The sequence below is a fragment of the Strigops habroptila genome, chromosome 20, assembly GCF_004027225.2.
Source record: "Strigops habroptila isolate Jane chromosome 20, bStrHab1.2.pri, whole genome shotgun sequence".
Lineage (NCBI taxonomy): Eukaryota > Metazoa > Chordata > Aves > Psittaciformes > Psittacidae > Strigops > Strigops habroptila.
Genome location: NC_044296.2, coordinates 5406266 through 5425852, shown reverse-complemented (window position 1 = coordinate 5425852; position 19587 = coordinate 5406266). Strand labels below are relative to the sequence as shown.

General features: G+C 63.2%; 4 protein-coding genes across 4 annotated transcripts in view; 3 read left to right on the top strand and 1 right to left on the bottom strand.

The window, feature by feature from the left end:
• LOC115618327 (mucosa-associated lymphoid tissue lymphoma translocation protein 1-like) overlaps positions 1-143 on the top strand; it is a 6747-nt gene extending 6604 nt beyond the window's left edge. The window contains 1 exon segment of the mRNA XM_030509765.1: positions 15-143. Coding sequence (XP_030365625.1) covers positions 15-143 — 129 coding nt within the window.
• A 2114-nt stretch (positions 144-2257) lies between these two features.
• MRPL54 (mitochondrial ribosomal protein L54) lies at positions 2258-3426 on the top strand. The gene is made up of 3 exons (XM_030509764.1): positions 2258-2534; positions 2784-2939; positions 3215-3426. The coding sequence occupies exons 1-3, from the start codon at positions 2258-2260 to the stop codon at positions 3400-3402; spliced, it is 621 nt and encodes a 206-aa protein (XP_030365624.1). The 3' UTR covers positions 3403-3426.
• A 1140-nt stretch (positions 3427-4566) lies between these two features.
• On the top strand, positions 4567-13472 carry LOC115618241 (mucosa-associated lymphoid tissue lymphoma translocation protein 1-like). The gene is made up of 17 exons (XM_030509603.1): positions 4567-4604; positions 5404-5552; positions 5685-5851; positions 6349-6479; positions 6555-6708; positions 7387-7565; positions 7665-7761; positions 7881-7928; positions 8000-8035; positions 8183-8386; positions 8818-8995; positions 9274-9348; positions 9762-9889; positions 9957-10103; positions 10241-10398; positions 10809-10943; positions 11013-13472. The coding sequence occupies exons 2-17, from the start codon at positions 5416-5418 to the stop codon at positions 11265-11267; spliced, it is 2229 nt and encodes a 742-aa protein (XP_030365463.1). The 5' UTR covers positions 4567-4604; positions 5404-5415; the 3' UTR covers positions 11268-13472.
• A 328-nt stretch (positions 13473-13800) lies between these two features.
• Positions 13801-18020, bottom strand: RAX2 (retina and anterior neural fold homeobox 2). Its single transcript, XM_030509606.1, has 4 exons — positions 17806-18020; positions 16591-16617; positions 15379-15641; positions 13801-14244 (listed from the first exon to the last, which is right to left on the bottom strand). Exons 3-4 carry the CDS (start codon positions 15631-15633, stop codon positions 13801-13803), a joined length of 699 nt encoding a protein of 232 aa, XP_030365466.1. The 5' UTR covers positions 15634-15641; positions 16591-16617; positions 17806-18020.
• Between the last annotated feature and the right edge of the window lie 1567 nt (positions 18021-19587).

The window sequence follows — 19587 nt, the reverse complement described above, 5'->3', positions numbered from 1 at the left end:
CTACGCTCCAAGAGACAAACAGCTCCTTCCCTCGAGGGCTCGCCCAGCTCGGGCTGGGGACCCCGAGCTCCCAGGAGGTGCAGTTGCAGAGGAGCCTCAACGCCAGCACGCAGAGACCTGAGGACACCACCCCGCCTGTGTGAGATGACCATGGAGTGACCTGTCTCCTCCGACACGTGTCCTCACTCAAGGCACCACCACCCTGATGTGTGGGTGCCAAGCAAGCTCCCAAAGCCAAACAGGACGGTTTCAGCAGCCCCAATCCATGTGGATCTCCTGCTCACCTGTGTGTCAGCGGTGAGCACCTTGATCCTCTGCGTGGAGACAAACAGATCCACCTCTTCTGGGCTGGGACTCCCCTCTGGGGCGCAGAACGAAACACCCAGGAGGTCACTGCTGTGGGGGCCCTGCCCCCACAGCCAGGAGGTCCCTGGGCGGTCCTGATGGCCCATGCCCATGGGGCACCAGCCTGACGCAGTTCGCCCCCTTCCCATCCTGCACCTTTGATCCTGTCCACTGCCTCCTGGCTTGTGCCATGCGGACGTGGTCGGGGGTTCCGCTCCGAGATCAGCTGCGTGGAACCCAGGTACTTGGCTCCGAAAACACACCGTCCAGCAGATCCTCTGGGTCACAGGGGCCTGGAACTGAGCATCGGGAGACTAAGCAGGGGCTGGTCCCCACCTCAGGGTACCAACTCCTGCTGCCATTAACTGTGCTCCTACACACAGAACCTGGGAGACAACTCCTGCATCAGTTGAACCAACTCTGCCCCAGGGCTGCTCCCTCGGGCACAACCCTGGAATCCTCTTTCTCTCTTCCCAAGCCTGAAGCACCCCTATTTCCCACTCCCTGATCCCTAAAGCACCCATTTGCTCAGTGAGGAATTGATGAGCCCCCTGGAGTCTGCAGCCATGTTCCCACCGTCCATGGGCAAGAGCTGGTGCTCCCTCCCATGTGCTTCAGCCAGAGTCAGAGCAGGAGGTGGTGGTCAGGACCCTGGGTGCTTCTGCTGCTCCAGCATAGAAGCAACTCACCCTCTTTGAAGTCAGGCAGGAGGATGAAGGTTCCCTGTTCTGCAAAGCAACAAGAGATCAGGTGAGGCTGTGGCTGGGATCTCAGGGGTTCAGCCAGGCTGCCCCTGGAGCTGTCTGGACCACAGCCTCTCCCCTGGCACACGCAGGATCAGCCACTGCAAGCGCCCCATGTTCAGCAGCCAAAGCCAGTTCTGAGGGTCAGATCTGGGCACCAGGACCTGAGAAGAAGCCACCCCCGGTCCCCTCTGCCCAACCCGAACCCCCCAGGGAAACAGAAGCCCGGGCACTCACAGTCACACTGCCCGAGGCGGCTGCTCCTCCTCCTCCGGGCCGGGGACAGGGACCCGGCTGGCTCTGGGGAGCAGTCCGAGGGCCCTCACTGCTGGAGCCAACCTCACCCGCCCCTCTCCACAACACCCGCTGCCACCGCTCCTTCCTCCAGCCTCCCCACAGCGGCCGGTTCCTCCTGACCCGCCGCCTCCAGGCTGGTCCCACACAGGACACTGGAGCAGGCCAAGGGTGTCGTGCCGCCGGGCTCGGCAGCCCCCCGTACACAGGAGGCTCAGCAAGTCCTCCCGCTCGGCTCGGCGAAGAGCAGCCCGTGGCAGGGCCGGAGCAGGCGGGTGCTGCGCACAGCAGCGCCGGGTGTCCAGGCCCGGCCGTGGCCACGTGGCAAGGGCCACGGCCGGCACCGGCCCTGCACTGCCGGCGGCCCCAGCGGGCCCGTCTCCCGCCAGAGGGGCGGTGCCAGCGCCCGGCCCTGCTCAGAGCCGGGGGGCGGTCGCGGAGGTTGGGATCGAGGGTTTCGAGCTGCAGCAGCAGAGCCTGGACCTCCGGGAGTTCGTCCTCCGCAGCCTCGTCCAGCTCCATTGCCCGCGGCGTCGCTGCTGCCGGGGGCCTGCAGGTGTCCCGTGGCCGCGGGGGCGCTCCCGGCACCCAGTTCCCAGCTGCCGGGGCCCGCGGCTCAGCGCTCTCTCCCTCCTCGTCCTCAGAGACCGGGCAGGGCCCGGGCCACGCTGGCTCCCGCGGCTGGGCAGGTCCTGCCCGGAGCCGCAGCCAGGGGGCCGGGGTGCCGAAGGGGGCTCCTGCGGCCGCCCGCTCCCCGCGCTCCGCTCCGGGCCGCCGGTCCGCGCCGCGGGCCCCTCCTCCGTGTCCCATGGCCGGCGGCTCCGGCCACCTCAGCGCTGCCGGGGGCGGCCGCCCGGGGGCGGCCGGCGCGGTCCATGGCGCGGGCGGGACCCGGGGCCGGTCCGGTCCGCGCGGCCCACCCGCCGCCCCCGGGACACGGACGGACCCGCCGCCGCCGGCCGCCGCCGCGCATGCGCTGCCCCGCCCCTCCCGGCGGTCCCCGCCCCTCCGAGCGCTCAGCCTATCCCGGCGCGTCGCCTTCCCGGCTGCGCCCCTCTCGCCGTGCCCCGCGCGCCCACCATGGCGGCCCGGGCGCTGCTACGGCTGCGGGCGGCGCTCCCGGCCCGGCCCGCGGCTACGCCAAGAAGCCGGGTGAGCCCCCGAGCGGGACCGGTCCCGCGCCCCCGCCCGCTCCCTCGAGCCAGCCTGCTCCCTCTTCCCCGGCCCGTGCCCGGCGCCCCGTGCCCCGCCCCAGCTCCCTCCTCCCGCTGTGCCTCCGTCCGCCCTTGTCTTCTTCCTGCCCCCGGTGCTGCTGCCCGCGCCGGGGCCGGGTTCTTCCCCCCATCCCTCGCCCGGGCTGAGCCCCCTGACCCCCTCCCCGTCCGTGCCCTCGTCCCGCAGCCATGAAGGCGAAGGGCAAGAGCGTCCCGAAGGAGGGGCTGAAGGCGCCGGAGGTGTGCACCGACCCCGCCATGCTCGCCACCTACGCCATGGGCGTCAATTACTTCAAGGACGGCCCGAGGTGGCCTGAAGCCCGACATCCGAGTACCCGGACTGGTAGGTGGTGCCCGCTCCCCCTGCCGTGTCCCTGCAGAGCCGCCAGCCCGGGGGCACCGACTGGTGCGAAGGACCACGGGGGCCTGCGCTGGGAGAAGGAAACCCGCTGCTCCACAGCCCGGAGCCCCCGCTGGAGCACGGGAGCAGGGGAGCAGGGCGCGCTGTGGGTGCGGAGGGCGAGGATGGATCCGCGTGTCCCAGGCACACGCTTCCATCGCTCCATCATTGTCCATTTGCTCTCCTTCCTGTAGCCTCGTGCTCTGTGTTGCCCGCAGGCTCTTTAAGATCCACCTCGGGCCTCCCAAGAAGCTGGAGGAGCTGGATCCCAACTCCATCGAGTATTGGAGGCGCCTGCGGAAGTACAATACGTGGCAGAACAACAGGCGAAGAAGAGCAAGAAGCTGTAGGTGCTTTGGGGCTGCCCCGAGCCCAGCTCCTGCGTTTGGGCTGCTCTTGTAAATGAGTAATAAACCTCTCTTGAGACCGATGCCTGTGATGGGAGCAGTGGCCAACCCTCTGCAGGGGCTGTGAGGGCTGAGGCAACACAAGGCACACATTTTGGTGTATTTGGTAAAACAGAAAGCTCAGGTTTTTTGCTGGTAGAGGGGCCCTGAGAGGCCCTGCGCTATCACAGCCTGCGCTGGAAGCGCCCTGCAGTGGGGTGTGGGGGGGGTTGGGGTGGGGGATGACTGCTGGTATCACTGTGCCACCTCGGTTTGACCCAGACTCGTTGCCCAGCAGCTCCTGCCTGGCCTTGAGTTGGGCTGTGGGGACAAAGCAGCCACCTTCAAGGTCCTCCCAGCTACTACGAGAGCAGTTCAGCTGTGAAGGACCTGGGAGTGCTGGTGGATGATAAGTTTGACCATGAACTGGTCGTGGTCATGAGCTTGTGGCCAGGAGGGGCAAGAGTATCCTGGGGTGCATTGGTGATGAGTGTGGTCAAGGGAGGTGATTCCTCCCCCTCTACTGACCCTTGGTGAGGCCACATCTGGAGCACTGTGTGCAGGTGCTGGGCTCCTCAGGATGAGAGACAAGGAGCTGCTGGAGAGGGTCCAGTGGAGGCCACAGCGATGCTCAGGGGTCTGGAGCATCTCTCTGATGAGGAGAGATTGCAGGAGCTGGGCCTGGTTAGTCAGAGAAGAGCAGCCTGAGGGGATCTCATCAATGCAGATTCAATAGCTCAAAGGCGGGCGCCAGGAGGATGGGGCCAGACTTCTCAGTGGTGCCCAGTGACAGACGAGGAGCAATGGCCAGAAAATAAAACACAACAAGTTCCACCTCAACATGAGGAAGAACTTCTTTATGCTGAGGGTGGCAGAGCCCTGGCACAGGCTGCCCAGGGGGGTTGTGGAGTCTCCCTCTCTGGAGACATTCAAACCCACATGGGCACATTCCTGTGTGCCCTGCTCTGGGTGGCCCTGGCCTGGCAGGGGTTGCACTGGATGATGTCCAGAGCTTCCTCCCAGCCTGTTGGTTGCTGTGGGAAGGGCTGAGCCGGTGCCCAGGGGCTGTGTGGTGCTCCCGGGGCACAGGAAGCAGCAGAGGGAAGCAGAAGTGCCGCTGCTGCAGCGCGGGGGGGGTCGGGGGGGTGGCTTGAACTCTCGTTTCCTCTGCGCGGGCTCAGCGCTGGGAGCTGCCGGGGCTCGGGCTGGGCCGTGTCCAGTGGTGAGTGCCCTGTCCTGTCCCCACAGCCACCCCTGGGGCAGCACCGGGGGAGACCGGGGCCCTGCCTCTGCCCTGGAGCCCCTGGTGCTACCCAGCCCTGCGCATGGCTTGTTCTGGGCACTGGCGGCTGCGTGCGTGGGTTGGGAGGAGGAGGAGAGGGAGCCGGTCCCTGGGTGCTGCCCCCTGATTTATGCCGTGCTCCCCTCTCTGCCAAAGCCTTTGCGAGGGTCAAGGGGACCGCAGGTGGGTCCCAGGACCCCCCTGTATACTCCCTACCCCGCCCCGTGCTCCTCGTTGTGGCCCAGCAGGCTCACACTGGGCTCTGGAGCCACCACCCAGGGGGCCTGGTGCTGGTGAGGGGGCTGCTGGTGCCCCACTGGGGTCTCTGCTGCTGCCCTCTGTGGTGGGCCCTGTTCTCTGTGTCCCCCTGAAGGGACAGGGACAGTCACTGAACATCCCCTCTTTCCAGTTCCCTGGAAGATCCCTGTCCTGGGGCTGGGCTATCATGGCACTGGCTCCTCACCCAAAGCTGGGGGCAGAGCAGGGTCCCCTGTGCTCCTCTTGTGGTTCATGCCCTCCATGGAGGGGGAGCTGGTGGCATTCCTGGCTGGCTGCTGGCAGCCAGATCCCAGCTCCTCCCTGCGGAGGCTCCTGCAGGGAGGTGACTTGATGCCAACGAGCTTGTGCTGGTGCTCTTCCTCCTGATCCATGCGATGTGGGGTGGTGGCCGGTGGGGCACAGACGCTCATCCTCACCCCATCACCACTGAGTGCTGTGGTCCCTCTGCATGCCCGGGCAGGGGCCGGGCGCGATGGGGGACTGGAGCTCGCCTGTCAGCTCGCTGGGTGAGGATGTGGTGGCCCGGCTCTGCCAGCTCCTGGACAACACCGGCCGCGGCTGGCGCAGGTTGGCTGAGGTGGCTGCGGTGGAGAAACGCTTCAAGTGCAGGTAGGGGCAGAGGGGATGTCCCTGAGTGACAGAACACCGTGGGCTGAGCGAGGTCCCCACTCGCCCTATGGTGGCCACAGCCTGGGCTGGGGGAGCTGGGCTGCAGTGCTGAGCGCTGCGGGCACCTTGCAGTGAGGAGGAGCTGGAGATGTGCTCACTGAAGGTGCTGGAGCCCCATGGCAGCCCCACGCAGAGCCTCCTGCAGCTCCTGGCTGAGCGTGACTGTACCCTCCAGGACCTGCTGGGCTGCCTGGAGAGGATGGGGCACACACAGGCCTGCCACGTCCTCAGCAGCGCCGGTAGGGACGGGCACTGGGGTCCCACAGGGCCTGGAGAGGGGCACCAGGGGCTCAGTAGGGGGAGATGAGTGCTTCCTGCTGGTGGTCTTGCTCTCGGTAGCAGCGCCCAGGGTGGGGTGGGCTGGGATGGAGGCAGTAGGGTGAGACAGGAGGGGTGTGGTGGGATGGGGAGAAGAAGGGATGGGATGGATGGATGCAGTAGAGATAGGATAGGACTGGGGGGTGGGCTGTGACAGGACAAGAAGGGATGGGGTGGATGGGACAGAACAGAATGGAATAGGACAGGGCACGATGTGACAAGATGGGATTGGGTGGAGCAGAGAGGGGTGGAATGGGATGGAACAGGATGAGGTGGGGGTGGGTGGTGGTACCGGATGGGACAAGGTAGGATTATGTGGTTGGGCAGGGCTGAAGGGTGGGATGGGACAGGAGAGGATCATATGAGCTGGTGTGGGGTGGGGGTCTCAGCCAGCCCAGGCTGGTTTCTCCTCTCCCAGTCCAGGACATGATCCGCATCGTGGTGCAGCCAGAGTCGCAGGTGGTGGCGGAGGGGACGCGGGTGTCCCTGAGCTGCCGGGCCACCGGACCACCGGGGCTCACGTACCAGTGGTTCTGTGGGAGGCAGGAGGTGAGCTCCCACCCTGGCCATGGTGGAGGATGGGTCAGAGGGACCCCCAGCTCCTGGTCACCTCCTGTCCTGTAGGTGCCCGGAGCCACGGCCCCGGAGCTAGTGGTGGACACGGCCGCGCCGTGGGGCCGTTCCGAGTGGTTCATCTGCCGCGTGAACTGCGGGGCCACCTTCACCTTCTCCCAGTGGGCGCATGTCCGGGTAGAGAGGAGCAGCAGCCCCAGTGCAAGTGAGCCCCGAGATTTGGTCCCCAGGCTGGAACCTGTGGGGGACCACTCATCCCATCAGAAATGGGGTGGCTCCGCAGGGTGTGTTGCACCCCAGCTCTGGACCTTCTGGGGCTACGGTGCCCATGGAGCAGCTGAATCATGGAATAGTTTGAGTTGGAAGGGACCTTAAAGCTTGTCCAGTTCCAACCCCCTGCCACGGGCAGGGACACCTTCCACTGGAGCAGGTTGCTCCAAGCCCCTGTGTCCAACCTGGCCTTGAACACTGCCAGGGATGGGGCAGCCACAGCTTCTCTGGGCACCCTGTGCCAGCACCTCAGCACCCTCACAGGGAAGAGCTGCTGCCTCAGAGCTCATCTCAATCTCCCCTCTGGCAGGTTAAAGCCATTCCCCTTGGCCTGTCCCTACAGGCCCTTGTCCAAAGCCCCTCTCCAGGTTTCCTGTAGCCCCTTTAGGCACTGGAGCTGCTCTAAGGTCTCCCCTTCAGGAGCCTTCTCTTCTCCAGACTGACCCAGCCCAGCTCTCTCAGCTTGGCTCCATACGTTGAGAGAATACCCCGTGCCTTCCTCATGTCCACTTGTCTCATGCCACCCATGGGTGCCAGGACCTGCAGGTGAGGGACCTGCAAGCAGCTCTATGCAGCTCTGGGTGCCCAATTTGCTGCTTCATCCCCTCCCCAGCTGACGGTTACTGCCCGACCATGTCAGGGCTGCAGATCCTGCAGCACCCACAGCCGTGCCGCCTGGCCGAGGGGGACACGCTGGTGCTGGAGTGCCGGGCCATCGGCAGCCCACCGCCCCAGTACCAGTGGTTCAGGAACCAGTGTCCCGTGGAGGGTGCGCAGGCACCACAGCTCCAGGTACGGCAGGACCCCTGGCATGGCACAGCCTGGCCTGGCAAGCATGGCATGGCACAGCATACCATGGCATGGTAGCACCCTGCTTTGTCCCTCTGGTAGGTGAAGCTGGTGACAACGGCCGAGCGGGGCTGCTACTCCTGCCGCGTGTTCAACCTCTTCCATGAGCTCTGGAGCCGGGAAGTGGATGTGGAGATCGGTGAGACACCCCCCCCAAGCCTGGGTGTCCTAGCTCTGCTCTGCTCCACCCCATCGAGCCTTCCCGTGGTTTTGGGGTGCTGCCACCCGTGGGGATCCCTGACCCTCCGTTTGCTGCAGGCCCCCGGCTCTTCACATCCGGATGCTCCTGGCAGGAGGGGGATGGAGGTAGGTGCGGGCAGGTCCCAGCCGTGCTCCCAGCACTGCGGGGCTGTGCCACAGGGTTTCTCTCTCCCCAGGTTCCCCGGAGCACGGCAGCCCCAGACAACTCTATGGTAGGAGCCTGCCCAGGATGGGCTGGTGGCCCTGGTACCCAGGGACAGTGACACTGGCCACAGCTGGGTGTCACCTCTGTGGGGTGAAGGTTTGGGGACAGCAGGAGCATCCCGCTCTGTACCCAGCACCAACTTCTGTCCCAGCAGCCACTGACAAGGTGGCCCTGCTCATCGGGAACATGCATTACCTGCACCACAAGCAGCTAAAGGCCCCTATGGTGGATGTGCACGCCCTCAGCACCCTCCTCCGACAGCTTGACTTCAAGGTGGTGTCACTGCTGGACCTGCGCAAGGCAGAGATGCAGATGGCTGTCAATGAGTTCCTCCTCCTCCTCGACAAGGGTGTCTATGGTGCGGTGGCACCCGGCGGGGCAGCTCCATCCAGGGGGGAGCTGGGGGGTTGTTTTGCTGCTGGGCACTTGGGGGGTGCTCAGGGAGGGAGCAGGCACTGGCAGGTCAAGGAATGTTGTGGGTGAAATTGTGGCTGCCCCATCCCTGCAAGAGGTGATGGAGGCACCATCCCTGGAGACATTCCAGGCCAGGCGGGATGTGTTCTGGGCAACCCGATCCAGTTGAAGATGCCCCTGGTCATTGCAGGGGCTTAGACTAGGTGACCTTTGAAGGTCCCTTCCAATCCAAACTGTTCTATGGTTCAAGGCCAGGTTGGACGGGGCTTGGAGCAACCTGCTCTAGTGGAAGATGTCCCTCCCCGTGGCAGGGGGGTGGAACTGGAGGAGCTTTAAGGTCCCTTCAACCCAACCCAAGTCACTGCTCACCTGCAGGTTTGCTCTACTACGCCGGGCATGGCTATGAAAACTTTGGCAATAGCTTCATGGTGCCCATCGACGCGCCCAGTGCCTACACCTCTGCCCACTGCCTGTGCGTGCAGCGGGTGCTGCAGGGCATGCAGCAGCGCCACACCAGCCTCAACGTCTTCCTGCTTGACATGTGCCGCAAGAGGTGACCCGGCCCTGGCCACCAGCCTGGGGACAAGCTGCCACGCTGGGATGTCCCGGCACAGGGGTTCCTGAGGGTGCTGGTTCCATGGGGAGTGGAGTGGAGTGGGGAATCCACAGGGTCCCATCCAAACCCATTGGCTTTGGGTGCACCAAGGCATCAGCGCCCCAGCTGAGCTGGAAAACACCACGATGGGTGGGCAGAGGGGCACAGGGCAGCCCACAGGGTGCCCTGGGGTGGGGGTTGGGGTGACAGCAAGTCCAGCAGCACTTCTCTTGCAGGAACCTCAACGACGATGTCATCCCAAATGTCGGGACACTGCAGGTCACGGCCAACATCGTCTTCGGCTATGCCACGTGGGTCCACCCCCTGCTGCCCCCAACACAGGCATCAGGGAGGAGTCTCCCATCATGGCTTGGCTGTCTTTGCATCTGTGTCTTTTCCCCTCCATTTCTGAGCAGCATCGCCTCCTCCAGTCGATGCTGGAGGTGGTGGGTGAGTGGCATCATCCAGTCCCATATGGGGCAGGAAGATGCCCACTGTGCTTCTTGGGGACAAAGCCCTGAGGCTCCTCTGGAGCACAGGGATTTGGCCTGATGATTCTTTAAGCATCCAGGGCCTCGTGTGGCTCCCACCTCTCCCCACCATGGTGGCCAGATGGGTCAATGGAGCGGGTAGAGCTGGGGGCACCCAGCTTTGGCTTCCCCAGGGATTGGGGGCTGGTTCCCAGGGGAGTGAAGCATGGAGTAACGCTGCCCCGTCCCTGCAGGTGCGCAGACGCTGAAGCCTACGAGCTGAGCCAGGGCGAGCTCTCCAACGGCATATTTGTCACCTTCCTCAAGCGCTGGCTGCTGGAGGACGAGAAGATCACAGTGTTGCTGGACAAGGTGGCCGAGGGTGAGTGGGGAGCAGCAGGGAACAGCAACACCCTCTATGGCCTGCACCGACCCCTGTCCCCCCGCAGACATGGGCACACTGGAGATCACGCGGGGCCGGCAGGCGCTGGAGCTCCGCAGCAACCTCTCAGAGAGACGAGCTCTGACGGACCCCATCCACGCACCAGCCCGGGACGAGTCCTCGGCCAGGAACCTCCAGTGGTCCAAGGCTCATGGTGAGAGTCACAACGTGCTGGTACAGAGCTGCCAGCCTGGAGGCAGGAGCATCACGTCCATGTCCCCACCCCCAGGTGGTCACCTCACCCATGGGCACGGCTCAGGTCGAGGCCTGTGCTCTCCATCCCCATTCTAGTCCTGCCGGAGAGCCGGGCCCTCAGCTTTGACTGTGGTGTCACCATCCAACTGGGCTTTGCCGCTGAGTTCTCCAACATCATGATCATCTACACGCGCGTGGTGGCCACCCCCGAGGACATCGCCACGTGTGAGGCCAAGCTCACCGACATACCTGAGGTGGGAACGGGCAGCCCAAGCCCATGACAGCGCGATGCTGGGGAATAGGGTGGGGGGACCATGGTGGTTTCCATGGTTGGATGCCATTTGTGGTTGGAACCAGATGCTCTGTAGTTGGAACTACCTGCTCTTAAGCTCCTTTCAAACCCAAACCATTCTATGGCCTCAAGCTGCACCAGGGAAGGTTTAGATGGAGATGAGGAACAATTTTTCCCCAAAGGGTGCTCAGGCATTGGAACAGGCTGCCCAGGGCAGGGCTGGAGTCACTGTCCCTGCAAGTGTCCCCAAACCGTGTAGCCGAGGCCCTCAGTGCCATGGATTAGTGGTGGCCTTGCCAGTGCTGGGAACGGTTGGACTTGATGAGCTCAAAGCTCTTTTCCAACCTCATTCGTTCTATGACTATGTGGCAGGAGCTGGGTGTGGACCTTAAGTGCACCAATAAGGGGAACCCGGAGGACATGGGCAGCCCATTGGCGTCCACCTGGAGCCTCAATTGCCCTTCCTGCTGCCTCTACAGCCGGCTCTGTGGCTTGCAGAAGCTGCAGGTAAGACCCTTACGAGGCCGGGGGCTGGAGCTGGCCACGGCTCCTGCTCACACTGCCCGTGCCCCGCAGCGGGAGCTGGTGTTCACCGTCTGCCTGCAGTACCGGTACCGGGGCATGGAGGACTTCGTGGAGGAGAAGCAGCGCGTGAGCGTGGGGAAGCCGCTCATTGCCAAGCTCAACTTGTGCCCTGCGGCCTCCCCGGTGCCCCCCAGCAGCCCTGGCTCTGCCTCCCCCCCCGTGAGCTGGGGGGCGCTGGGGGGCTCCTGGGGCAACAGCCCTGAGGAGAACCTGAGCCCCGAGGTGCCCAGCTCCCAGCCCCTCTAGAGGGACAATGTGCCCCACCCCTTGTCACTGCAGTTCCCCTGGGGCCATGTCCGTCCTGCTGCAGGGATGGAGGGGATGGACATGGAGGTGGGTGCTGGGAGGGGTGACCCCATCCTGGCCTGTGCCAGGGGGTGCTGGAGCACAGCTGGGAGCCCTGCACAGGGGGCTGCAGCTTGGTGCTGCCCCATGACATAGCCCTGACACCACGGGTACAGGCAGCGCCACTGCCATGTGCCAAGACAGTGCCACTGCCATGTCACTGGGCAGTGCCAACCCCACGTGTGCGGGGGCAGAGTGCCCAGAGCCCACAGCTCAGCACCGGGGCAGCGCTGGCTCCATCCAGGTCTGGAAGAAATAAGAGAGAAATAAGCAGATTAAGGAGCAAATCCTGCGGGAGGGGATTAAAGGGGGTGGGAGTGGGAGGGCTCCTGCTCTGCCACGAGGGGCTGGAGGACGCCCCAGTGTCTCCCAGCAGCACCCAGTCCTCCCAGCACAACCCCCGCTGCAGGAGTGTGGCAGTGAGTGATTTCAGGGTGGGATCAGGATCTGGGGGAGGGGGGAGGGAAATGCCTTTTTGCTTGGGTTTTCTCCAAACTGGGTCTCAAGTGGGGAAAGCCCCAGCAAAGAGGGGCAGGGCAGGTGCTCTGGAGTCTATCCTGCAGTGAAATGGCATTGTTTTGAACCAGAAATATTGCCTGTTTCTGCATTAAATGCCCACGGGAGGGAAGGTCAACCCCCCCCACGCCTCCCCATGAGGGACACCCCATGCCACGCTGTCCTGCGCCCCACCGCACGCCCATCGCATCCCCCCACCCCAGGGAGATGCTTTTGGGTGGCAGTTGCCAAAGTGAGAATTGGGGCAGGAGCAGCCTCAGCCCCTTCAGTCCCCCCTCGGCCGGGTGGGGGGTGCTGAGCCCCCGCGCCAGCGGCTTTTGTTGGCGCTGGGGAGCCGGGGGGAGCCCCGGGCTGGCGCCAGCCTCGACACTGATGTCATGTGAAACGTGCAGCCCCATTGAGCGCGTCCCTTCCCCCGGATCAAACCCCATTACTTCCACTGCCCTTAGTTCATTATATCCCCGCCGGAGCACGGCTGCTTCACCCCGGCCCTGCCCCATTAGTTGGGCTGCGGAGCCGGGGGAGCATCGATTATGCGTTTAATGGCTCGTTGAAGGTTTAATTGTCACTAACGAAGCAGATGAGCAGCAGCAGCCGGGGAATGGGGGGGACATAAGGAGAAGGGTCTCACTGGGGTCAGGGCCTTGGCTGGCCCGGTGGCATCCCAGCCTGACCTGGGGATGCTGGATGGAGTCTTGTCCAGGGGAGACCCCCCTGGGGTGGTGGGGACACGGTGGGGATGGGGCAGCACCCCCACACCTGGTCCCAGCAAAGCCTGGGTTGTGGCTGTGGTCAGGCTGAAGGTCTGGGGAAATGTCTTGTTTTTGTGTGAGGAAGGTCAGTTGGTGCTTGCTCCCCTTCAATAGGGATCCCCAGGGACCTGGGGCCCCCACTTGCCCAGGGTTGAGCCCCCATCTCACTGCCCATCCATGCTTCAGCACCCCAAAGCCACCTCAGGCTCATATATCCCTGTCCAAAGGGAAGGTCTCCTCCACAGGTCTCTCTATGAGGGTGTTGCTGAGCCCTGATGCCAGGCAGATGGGCACCCTGGGGCTGCAGAGCCATGCCGGGAACCCCCAGGGACATCTTGTCACCCCCTGGCCGCTGCCAGGGCTCCTGGCCCTGTCACCACCCCTCTTGTCACCAAGACGGGGTCCTGCTGCCACCCAGTGCTGTGGGGTGGCTTTGTGCTACCAGCACGTGGCTGGGTGGGTGCCACTGGGGAGCAATTAGGGCAGTTGGACCAAGGCGGGGCTGAGCAGATGCCCCTTGATGAGCTCCGGAGGACACGGTCAGAAGTCACCGGTGCCTGGATCCGAACCCAACCCAAGGGAGAGGGGAGGGGGTGCCCTGGGGTGGTGCTCCCGCGTGCCCCCTGGGAGCTCCCAGCACACTAATGAGCAGCACAGCCAATGAGGCTGCCGTTGAGCTTCTCTCTTTACTCAGGATACAACCATGTCCTCATCTACCAGCACAACAAGAGTCATCCCCCAATGCAGCTAAAAAAGGATCCCCCCAAATACTCCCTAAAACCTGGAGCTTTGTGTCTGTTTTGTTTAAACCTGCAGCATTAAAAAAAGAAATTGTTAATAATGAGAAAGGGAAAGGGTGGGAAAAGGAGGTGTCCAACCACGGGCGGCGGGTGGCTCGGTGGGACGCCCGAGCCTTGGCCACATCCTCAGGCCAGGTCAGTGCCTTGGCAAGGCTGCCAGGGTGCCCTCAAGCCACAGGGTCCTGCCAGCACCCCGCTTGCTCCCCTGGCACCGGCAGTGCTGGCTCAGCGGGGGGAAAATGCAGCCCAGCAACCCTGCCCTGTGCTGGTCCTGCTGATCCCAATGGTCCCACCATCACCCCCCTCGCCCCCCCTGGGGCTGAGCCGATGCCGGGGTGGGGATGAGGAGCCGGAGAGGAGCGTTCATCAAATGGGCTGCCAGGTCTTGTCAATGGTCTGAATGTGCTCCTTGGCTTTCATGCGGAGCGAGGCGATGCTGGAGCTCCTCTGGTCCACCTCCTCCAGCGGGTACTTGTCCACAAAGCTGGTGCCGCACTGGTAGGGCGCGGGGGGCATGGGCTGCATGCCCTGCGCCATGGGCGGTGGGGTGCTGAGGAAGGAGTGACCACCATAGGGGGGCTGCAGGGCCTGGGGGGCTCCCATGAAGCCGGGGATGCTGTGGACTGTGGTGGCACTGGAGATGGGGGACGTCAGCCATGGGTCAAGAGGGAGAGAGTTGCTCATGGGCCCCACGTTGGGAGTCATGGGGGGCCGGTTGAAGGAGAGCATGGGGGTGTCATGGAGCTTCATGGAGTTGGCCTCCATCTTCTCCTGCCGCCTCCACTTGGCTCGTCGGTTCTGGAACCAGACCTGTGAGATGAAAGCCAGGGTGAGCCCCAGCAGGTCGCTCGCAGCACCCCTCATTCTGTGCCCCATGTGGGGTGCACCATGTGTTGTGCCCCATTGGGCTGTATCCCATATGGGGCATCCCACATGGAGTGCTCCAGGTGGGGGGACCAGTATGGGGTACCCCACAGACACAGTCCTCAGTCTAATGTCATCTGGTCTTCAGAAGCCCCTGGGCAAAAGCTTTAGAAGCCAAACTGCCATGGTGGCACCAAAGCCCAGCAGGAACAAGAGCGACCAGTGAGCCAAAGCCAGACGTGACTCCTCCATGTCCACAGAGCCTCCAGCATGGGCACAGGGCACAGGTATGGCCTGTTTGCCATGCGATGGGGAAGCAGAGGGGGTGAGCCCCATGGACTGGTCACAGCTGCTGGTGGACACTGGGCTATGCTGGTGCAAACTTCGCGTCCAGAGAAGGGCAATGGAGCTGGTGCAGGGCCTGGAGCACAAGTGTGATGGGGAACGGCTGAGGGACCTGGGGGGGTTTAGCCTGGAGAAGAGAAGGCTCAGGGGGGACCTTATCGCTCTCTGCAACTGCCTGACAGGAGGATGGAGCCAGGAGGGGGCTGGTCTCTGCTCCCAAGGAACAAGGGATGGGACAAGAGGAAACGGCCTCAAGGGTGAGGTTTAGATGGAGCTGAGGAACAATTCCTTCCCCAGAGGGTGCTCAGGCACTGGAACAGGCTGCCCAGGGCAGTGCTGGAGTCACCGTCCCTGCAAGTGTTCACACCCCGCGTAGCCGAGGCCTCAGTGCCATGGGTTTGTGGTGGCCTTGGCCATCAGGAGCTTGTGCTTCCCGGTGGAAGTGGCCATGAGCAGTTAAGGTTTGGTTGCTTTCCTGCTGGATCAGCTGGAGGGGTGGGAGCAGCCGCTATCAGCAATGGAAAACAGTGTCTAAAACCCATCTCACTGCCCAAAAGGAGCCTCTGGCACACGAGCTGGAGAACTAGGCTCAGCCATTAAACCCCTTCTCAGGCTTTGGGCAGGAGGAGCCAGGTCTGCAGAGACACTGCCCTTGTCCTTACGCAATGGGGAAACTGAGGCACGGAGCCGGGACCAGAGCAAAGGTCTCCAGTGCTGGGTGAGAGAGCATCCTACCTGCACGCGGACCTCGGGCAGGTTGACCTTCATGGCGAGCTCCTCGCGGCTGTACACGTCGGGGTAGTGGGACTTCTCGAAGGCGCGCTCCAGCTCGTGGAGCTGATACGTGGTGAAGGTGGTGCGGTTCCGGCGGTGCTTCTTCTTGGGCTGCTCCTCCTCCTCCTCGGCGGCAGTGGCGGCCAGGGGGGCGGCCTCAGGGTCCCCCGGCTTCCGCAGCTCAGCCAGGTCCCCCTCACACTTATTCAGGAACATGGTGGTGCCTGTGAGGGAACTGGGGGGGTTACCCAGAGTGTGGGGACATCGGGTTCCCCCTCATGAAAGCCCAGGTCAAGGATGGCTGGACAAGAGGATGGATGGGTGGGTGGATGGATAGATGGATGGATGGATGGATGGATGGATGGATGGGTGGGTGGATGGATGGATGGATGAGTGGGTGGATGGATGGATGGATGGATGGATGGGTGGATGGATGGATGGATGAGTGGGTGGATGGATGGATGGATGGATGGATGGATGGATGGATGGATGGATGGATGGATGGGTTATGCAAAGGTGTAATCCTCTCTTCTGCTGCAGTGTTATCACTGGGACTGATGCAGGGTCCTGGGAATGGTGTCCTGAGCACCCCATGCTTACCTCCACTCCCAGATCCCACCAGGCCAATGCGCCTTGAAGCTAAAAGCCAAATTTCACCTCAAGTAGAGGGTTTTATGAAAGCACCATCCCCAGGAGCCAACCTGCCCTGATGTGGAGGAGACAGAGCCTGGGGCAGGTCCATCCTTCCAGCCCAGTTCCTCTCCTCCAGCCTCTTCCTCATGGATTATGAGTCCAGCCCCAAGCCTTTGGACGACCCAGTGGTGGTCCCCAAGCATGGCCAGAGCAACCCAGCGCAGCCCCCCCAGGCTAAAAGCCTTTTCCTACATGGCATGAACAGGTTCAACCCTTGCAACGTTCCATCATTGAGCTTTCCATCAGGCATCAGAAATCTTCCTGCAGTATTCCCTGGGGATCCAGCACGTGTGGCTTTGGGTGCCGCCAGCCTCCCAAAACACCCCCCGGGGGGCGGGTGCTGCACTCTGGGGTGCTCTGGGATGGGGTGGGTGGGTGCCGGGGATGCAGGGGACACTGTGCAAGTGTCACGGTGTGTCCTGGGCTGGGACATGGGGAGGGTTTGCGGTCCCCCCCCGCTGCCACCCCCTTCTCACTCACCTGCTTCTCATTTGAGCAGCTCCACACCTGAAAGGAGAAGGGACAGGGGTGAGCACCCTGAGCCCCCACCCTGAGCACAGACCCCCTGTGGGTCCCAGCACCCCACCAGGGCCCCCCGGCTGCCCGTTCCCCAGGGCAATGGGGGTATGGGGCAATGGGAATGGGTGTGATGGGTGCTGGGGGTGACGGGTGACACAGGCAGGGGAGTTGGGGACAGAATGGGGCAAGTGGGAGGAGAGAGGAGGTGGGGGGGACAGGGACAAGGGGCACTGATGGAGGTCAGGACCAGGGCTGGGGCAGCCCCACTGTCGCCCTACCCTGACCCCATCTAGAAGCAAAGGAAGCTCAAATCCTACCGGGAAGCTGAAGAAACCCTGGAATGGGAGTGGGAATGAGGTGAAGAACAGCAAAACAACCCCGCAGGGCCGGGCCCCCTCCCACTTCGCTGCTTGGCCATGGCCATGGACATCCCTGGCCATGGAGGGGACCCCGCGGGGTTGGGCTGGGGGACATTGACACCAGCAGCCCCATGGTCCCCATTCCTGGGATCCCTGAGCCTTCACTGCTTGGGATCACTGCCTCAATCCGGGTGCAGGGAAGAGCCTCCTCCCTGCTCTCAACAGACATTTTCCTGCAGCCACCCTCATCCTGGTGGCAATTTTGGGGTTTGAGCCCTTGAGCTTTACAGCTGTGCTGGGAGCCACACGGATCCGGAGCCTTGGGAGGGTTTGTCCCCCATCTACTCAATGCCTTGACCTGTGGTTTTCTAGCAGGAGCTGCCAGCTGGGGGTGGGATTCCCTCTTGTTGAGGACACCCAAAAAAGCAACGGGAGCAGCACCGAGCCCTGGCTGAAGTTGTACGAAGCTGATTTCCCCGGTGCCAGCAACAGCAGAAGATCAGCGGGGACAAACGGTCTCCCTGGCAGCAGGGGACACAGAGGGGACAGCCCTGGCTCTCATGGAGTCCCACGGTTTTCCCTTCCAAAGCCCATCTGGGTGCCAGGATTGGGCTTGGTGAGGATGCTGGGGAGCATGGATGGCTCCTGCCCTCCGGCACTGGGGTGCGAGTGATGCCGATGGGAACCAGTGCCCGCTCCCGAGCCCCAACAAAGGGTTCCAGCCCTGGGGACACCCAGAGACACCCCAGGGACAACCACTACCATTCTCAGCCTCTTCCCCGGGCGCTTCCTCCCGAACCAGAATAAAAGGTGTTACCTGCTGGGCCCAACTCGGCTTTTCCAGGAGTATTTAACTTTGCTGGTCCCTCCTGGGAACCAAACAAGCGGCTCAAGCGCACCGATCTCGCAGCTTTGGCAGCCAAAGTTGCCTCTTAGTCTTCTTATTTGTCACAGAACCGCCGTGCTAAGGCTCGGGAGAATCTTTATTTAGTGTTGCAGATGTCACCAAGGCACCGCAGATTGGAAATGAGTCCAAGGGATTAAGACGAGGTTATTAATTGGAGGCCTTCCCCTTTAAGAATGATTGACAGTTACTTTCTGGACAAGTAATTGCTCTAAATGTCCCCCCCCAGCACGGGTCCGGGGGGCGGTGGAGGACAAAGCCCCGAACTGCCTTCCCCACTCGGATTGTCTCCCCACAAAGGCGTCCTGCTGGAGTTTGCCGTGTAATCCCCTCATTACAGCCAGGAGGAAGAATTAGAGACAGGGGGAGCGGAGAAGAAAGGCCGGGAGATGGGGGGGGGAGGGAGGAGGATCTCCTCTGGCAGTGGATGGAGCTCCCAAACCCTGGTGGGATGGGGATGCGGCAGTGTGGTCCCCCCGGTGGGGATGGAGAACTGGGGGCGATGGGCACGGGGCGATGGGCACAGGGCATGGGCACAGGGATGGGCACCAGGCACAGGGTGCAGCTGTGGGGACCGAGTGTGGGGAGGGTGTTATGGAGGCTAGGGACCTGCTGTGGGGTCTGGGTGGGGGGGACCAGGTGTAGGGACTAGCTATAGGGACTGGGCGCCCTGAACAGCCCTGGGGACCTGGTATGGACACCAGGCACGGGGAAAAGGGGTAGGGACCAGGCAGGGAGGCTGAGTGTGGGGACCAGCCATGGGGAGCAGCTGTGGGGAACAATCACAGAGAGCAACCATGAGGACCAGTCGTGGGGAGCAGGCACTGGGCACTGTCCATGGGACCAGGCGTGAGGGTCCCACCTCATCCATTCCTGGCCATGGGACTGAGCACAGGGACCAGGCATGGTGACACTCTGTGGGGTCCAGCCATGGGGGCTGCCCATGGGCCCTGACATGGGGGTGAGGGGCAGAGGCAGCTGGGCTGGGGGACAGAAACACTGGGGGACAATGAGGTGGTCACATGACAGGGGTCTGGGGTCCTCGGTGCTGCCCAGTGCCCCCCATCCCTCGGGGGCCGGGGGGGGATTTGCCCTTTTCTTTCTCTGCTCACTTTGGCTTTTCTCCTCAAATCTCTTCCTGCCACCTGCAGAAGCTGCCTCAGCTTCCTCCCACTCCCTTCCTCCCCTCACCACGATTCTGCTTTCAGATGGCAAATGTCACCTCGGGGGGGTTGGACACCCCACACCGGGTGGCTGCTGGCCCCACGGCCACCTCTGCGGCCCGGTTTGGGGCCGGTGGCCATCTTGGTGGCCATCTTGATGTCCATCCCAGTGGGGCTGTGGGGCTTCTCCTGCCCGATCTGACACCACTCTGGGGACAGCACGAAGATGTTGGGGATGCCCAGAGAAGCTGTGGCTGCCCCATCCCTGGCAGTGTTCAAGGCCATGTTGGACACAGGGGCTTGGAGCAACCTGCTCTGGTGGAAGGTGTCCCTGCCCGTGGCAGGGGTTGGAGCTGGCATTGCCACCGCCCCAGGGACAGCATGGCCCCACACCAGGGGAGATCATACACGTCCTTGGTGGCCACTTAGCCCTAGGGGACTGGGTGACACCCCACCACCATACAGTGCCCCACCTGCAGCAGGGGAGTGCTGCCTTTGGGAGGGTTGGGGACATCCCCAGGCAACTCATGGG

Excerpts from the sequence above, each read along its gene's own strand:
- MRPL54 (XM_030509764.1), top strand. The coding sequence starts at position 2,258 with ATGGCGCGGGCGGGACCCGGGGCCGGTCCGGTCCGCGCGGCCCACCCG. Across the intron at positions 2,535-2,783 it reads CGGCTACGCCAAGAAGCCGG|CCATGAAGGCGAAGGGCAAG; the intron begins GTGAGCCCCCGA and ends CTCGTCCCGCAG. Across the intron at positions 2,940-3,214 it reads ACATCCGAGTACCCGGACTG|GCTCTTTAAGATCCACCTCG; the intron begins GTAGGTGGTGCC and ends TGTTGCCCGCAG.
- LOC115618241 (XM_030509603.1), top strand. The coding sequence starts at position 5,416 with ATGGGGGACTGGAGCTCGCCTGTCAGCTCGCTGGGTGAGGATGTGGTG. Across the intron at positions 5,553-5,684 it reads GAGAAACGCTTCAAGTGCAG|TGAGGAGGAGCTGGAGATGT; the intron begins GTAGGGGCAGAG and ends GGCACCTTGCAG. Across the intron at positions 8,996-9,273 it reads CTTGACATGTGCCGCAAGAG|GAACCTCAACGACGATGTCA; the intron begins GTGACCCGGCCC and ends CTTCTCTTGCAG.
- RAX2 (XM_030509606.1), bottom strand. The coding sequence starts at position 15,633 with ATGTTCCTGAATAAGTGTGAGGGGGACCTGGCTGAGCTGCGGAAGCCG. Across the intron at positions 14,245-15,378 it reads TGCCCGAGGTCCGCGTGCAG|GTCTGGTTCCAGAACCGACG; the intron begins GTAGGATGCTCT and ends TTCATCTCACAG.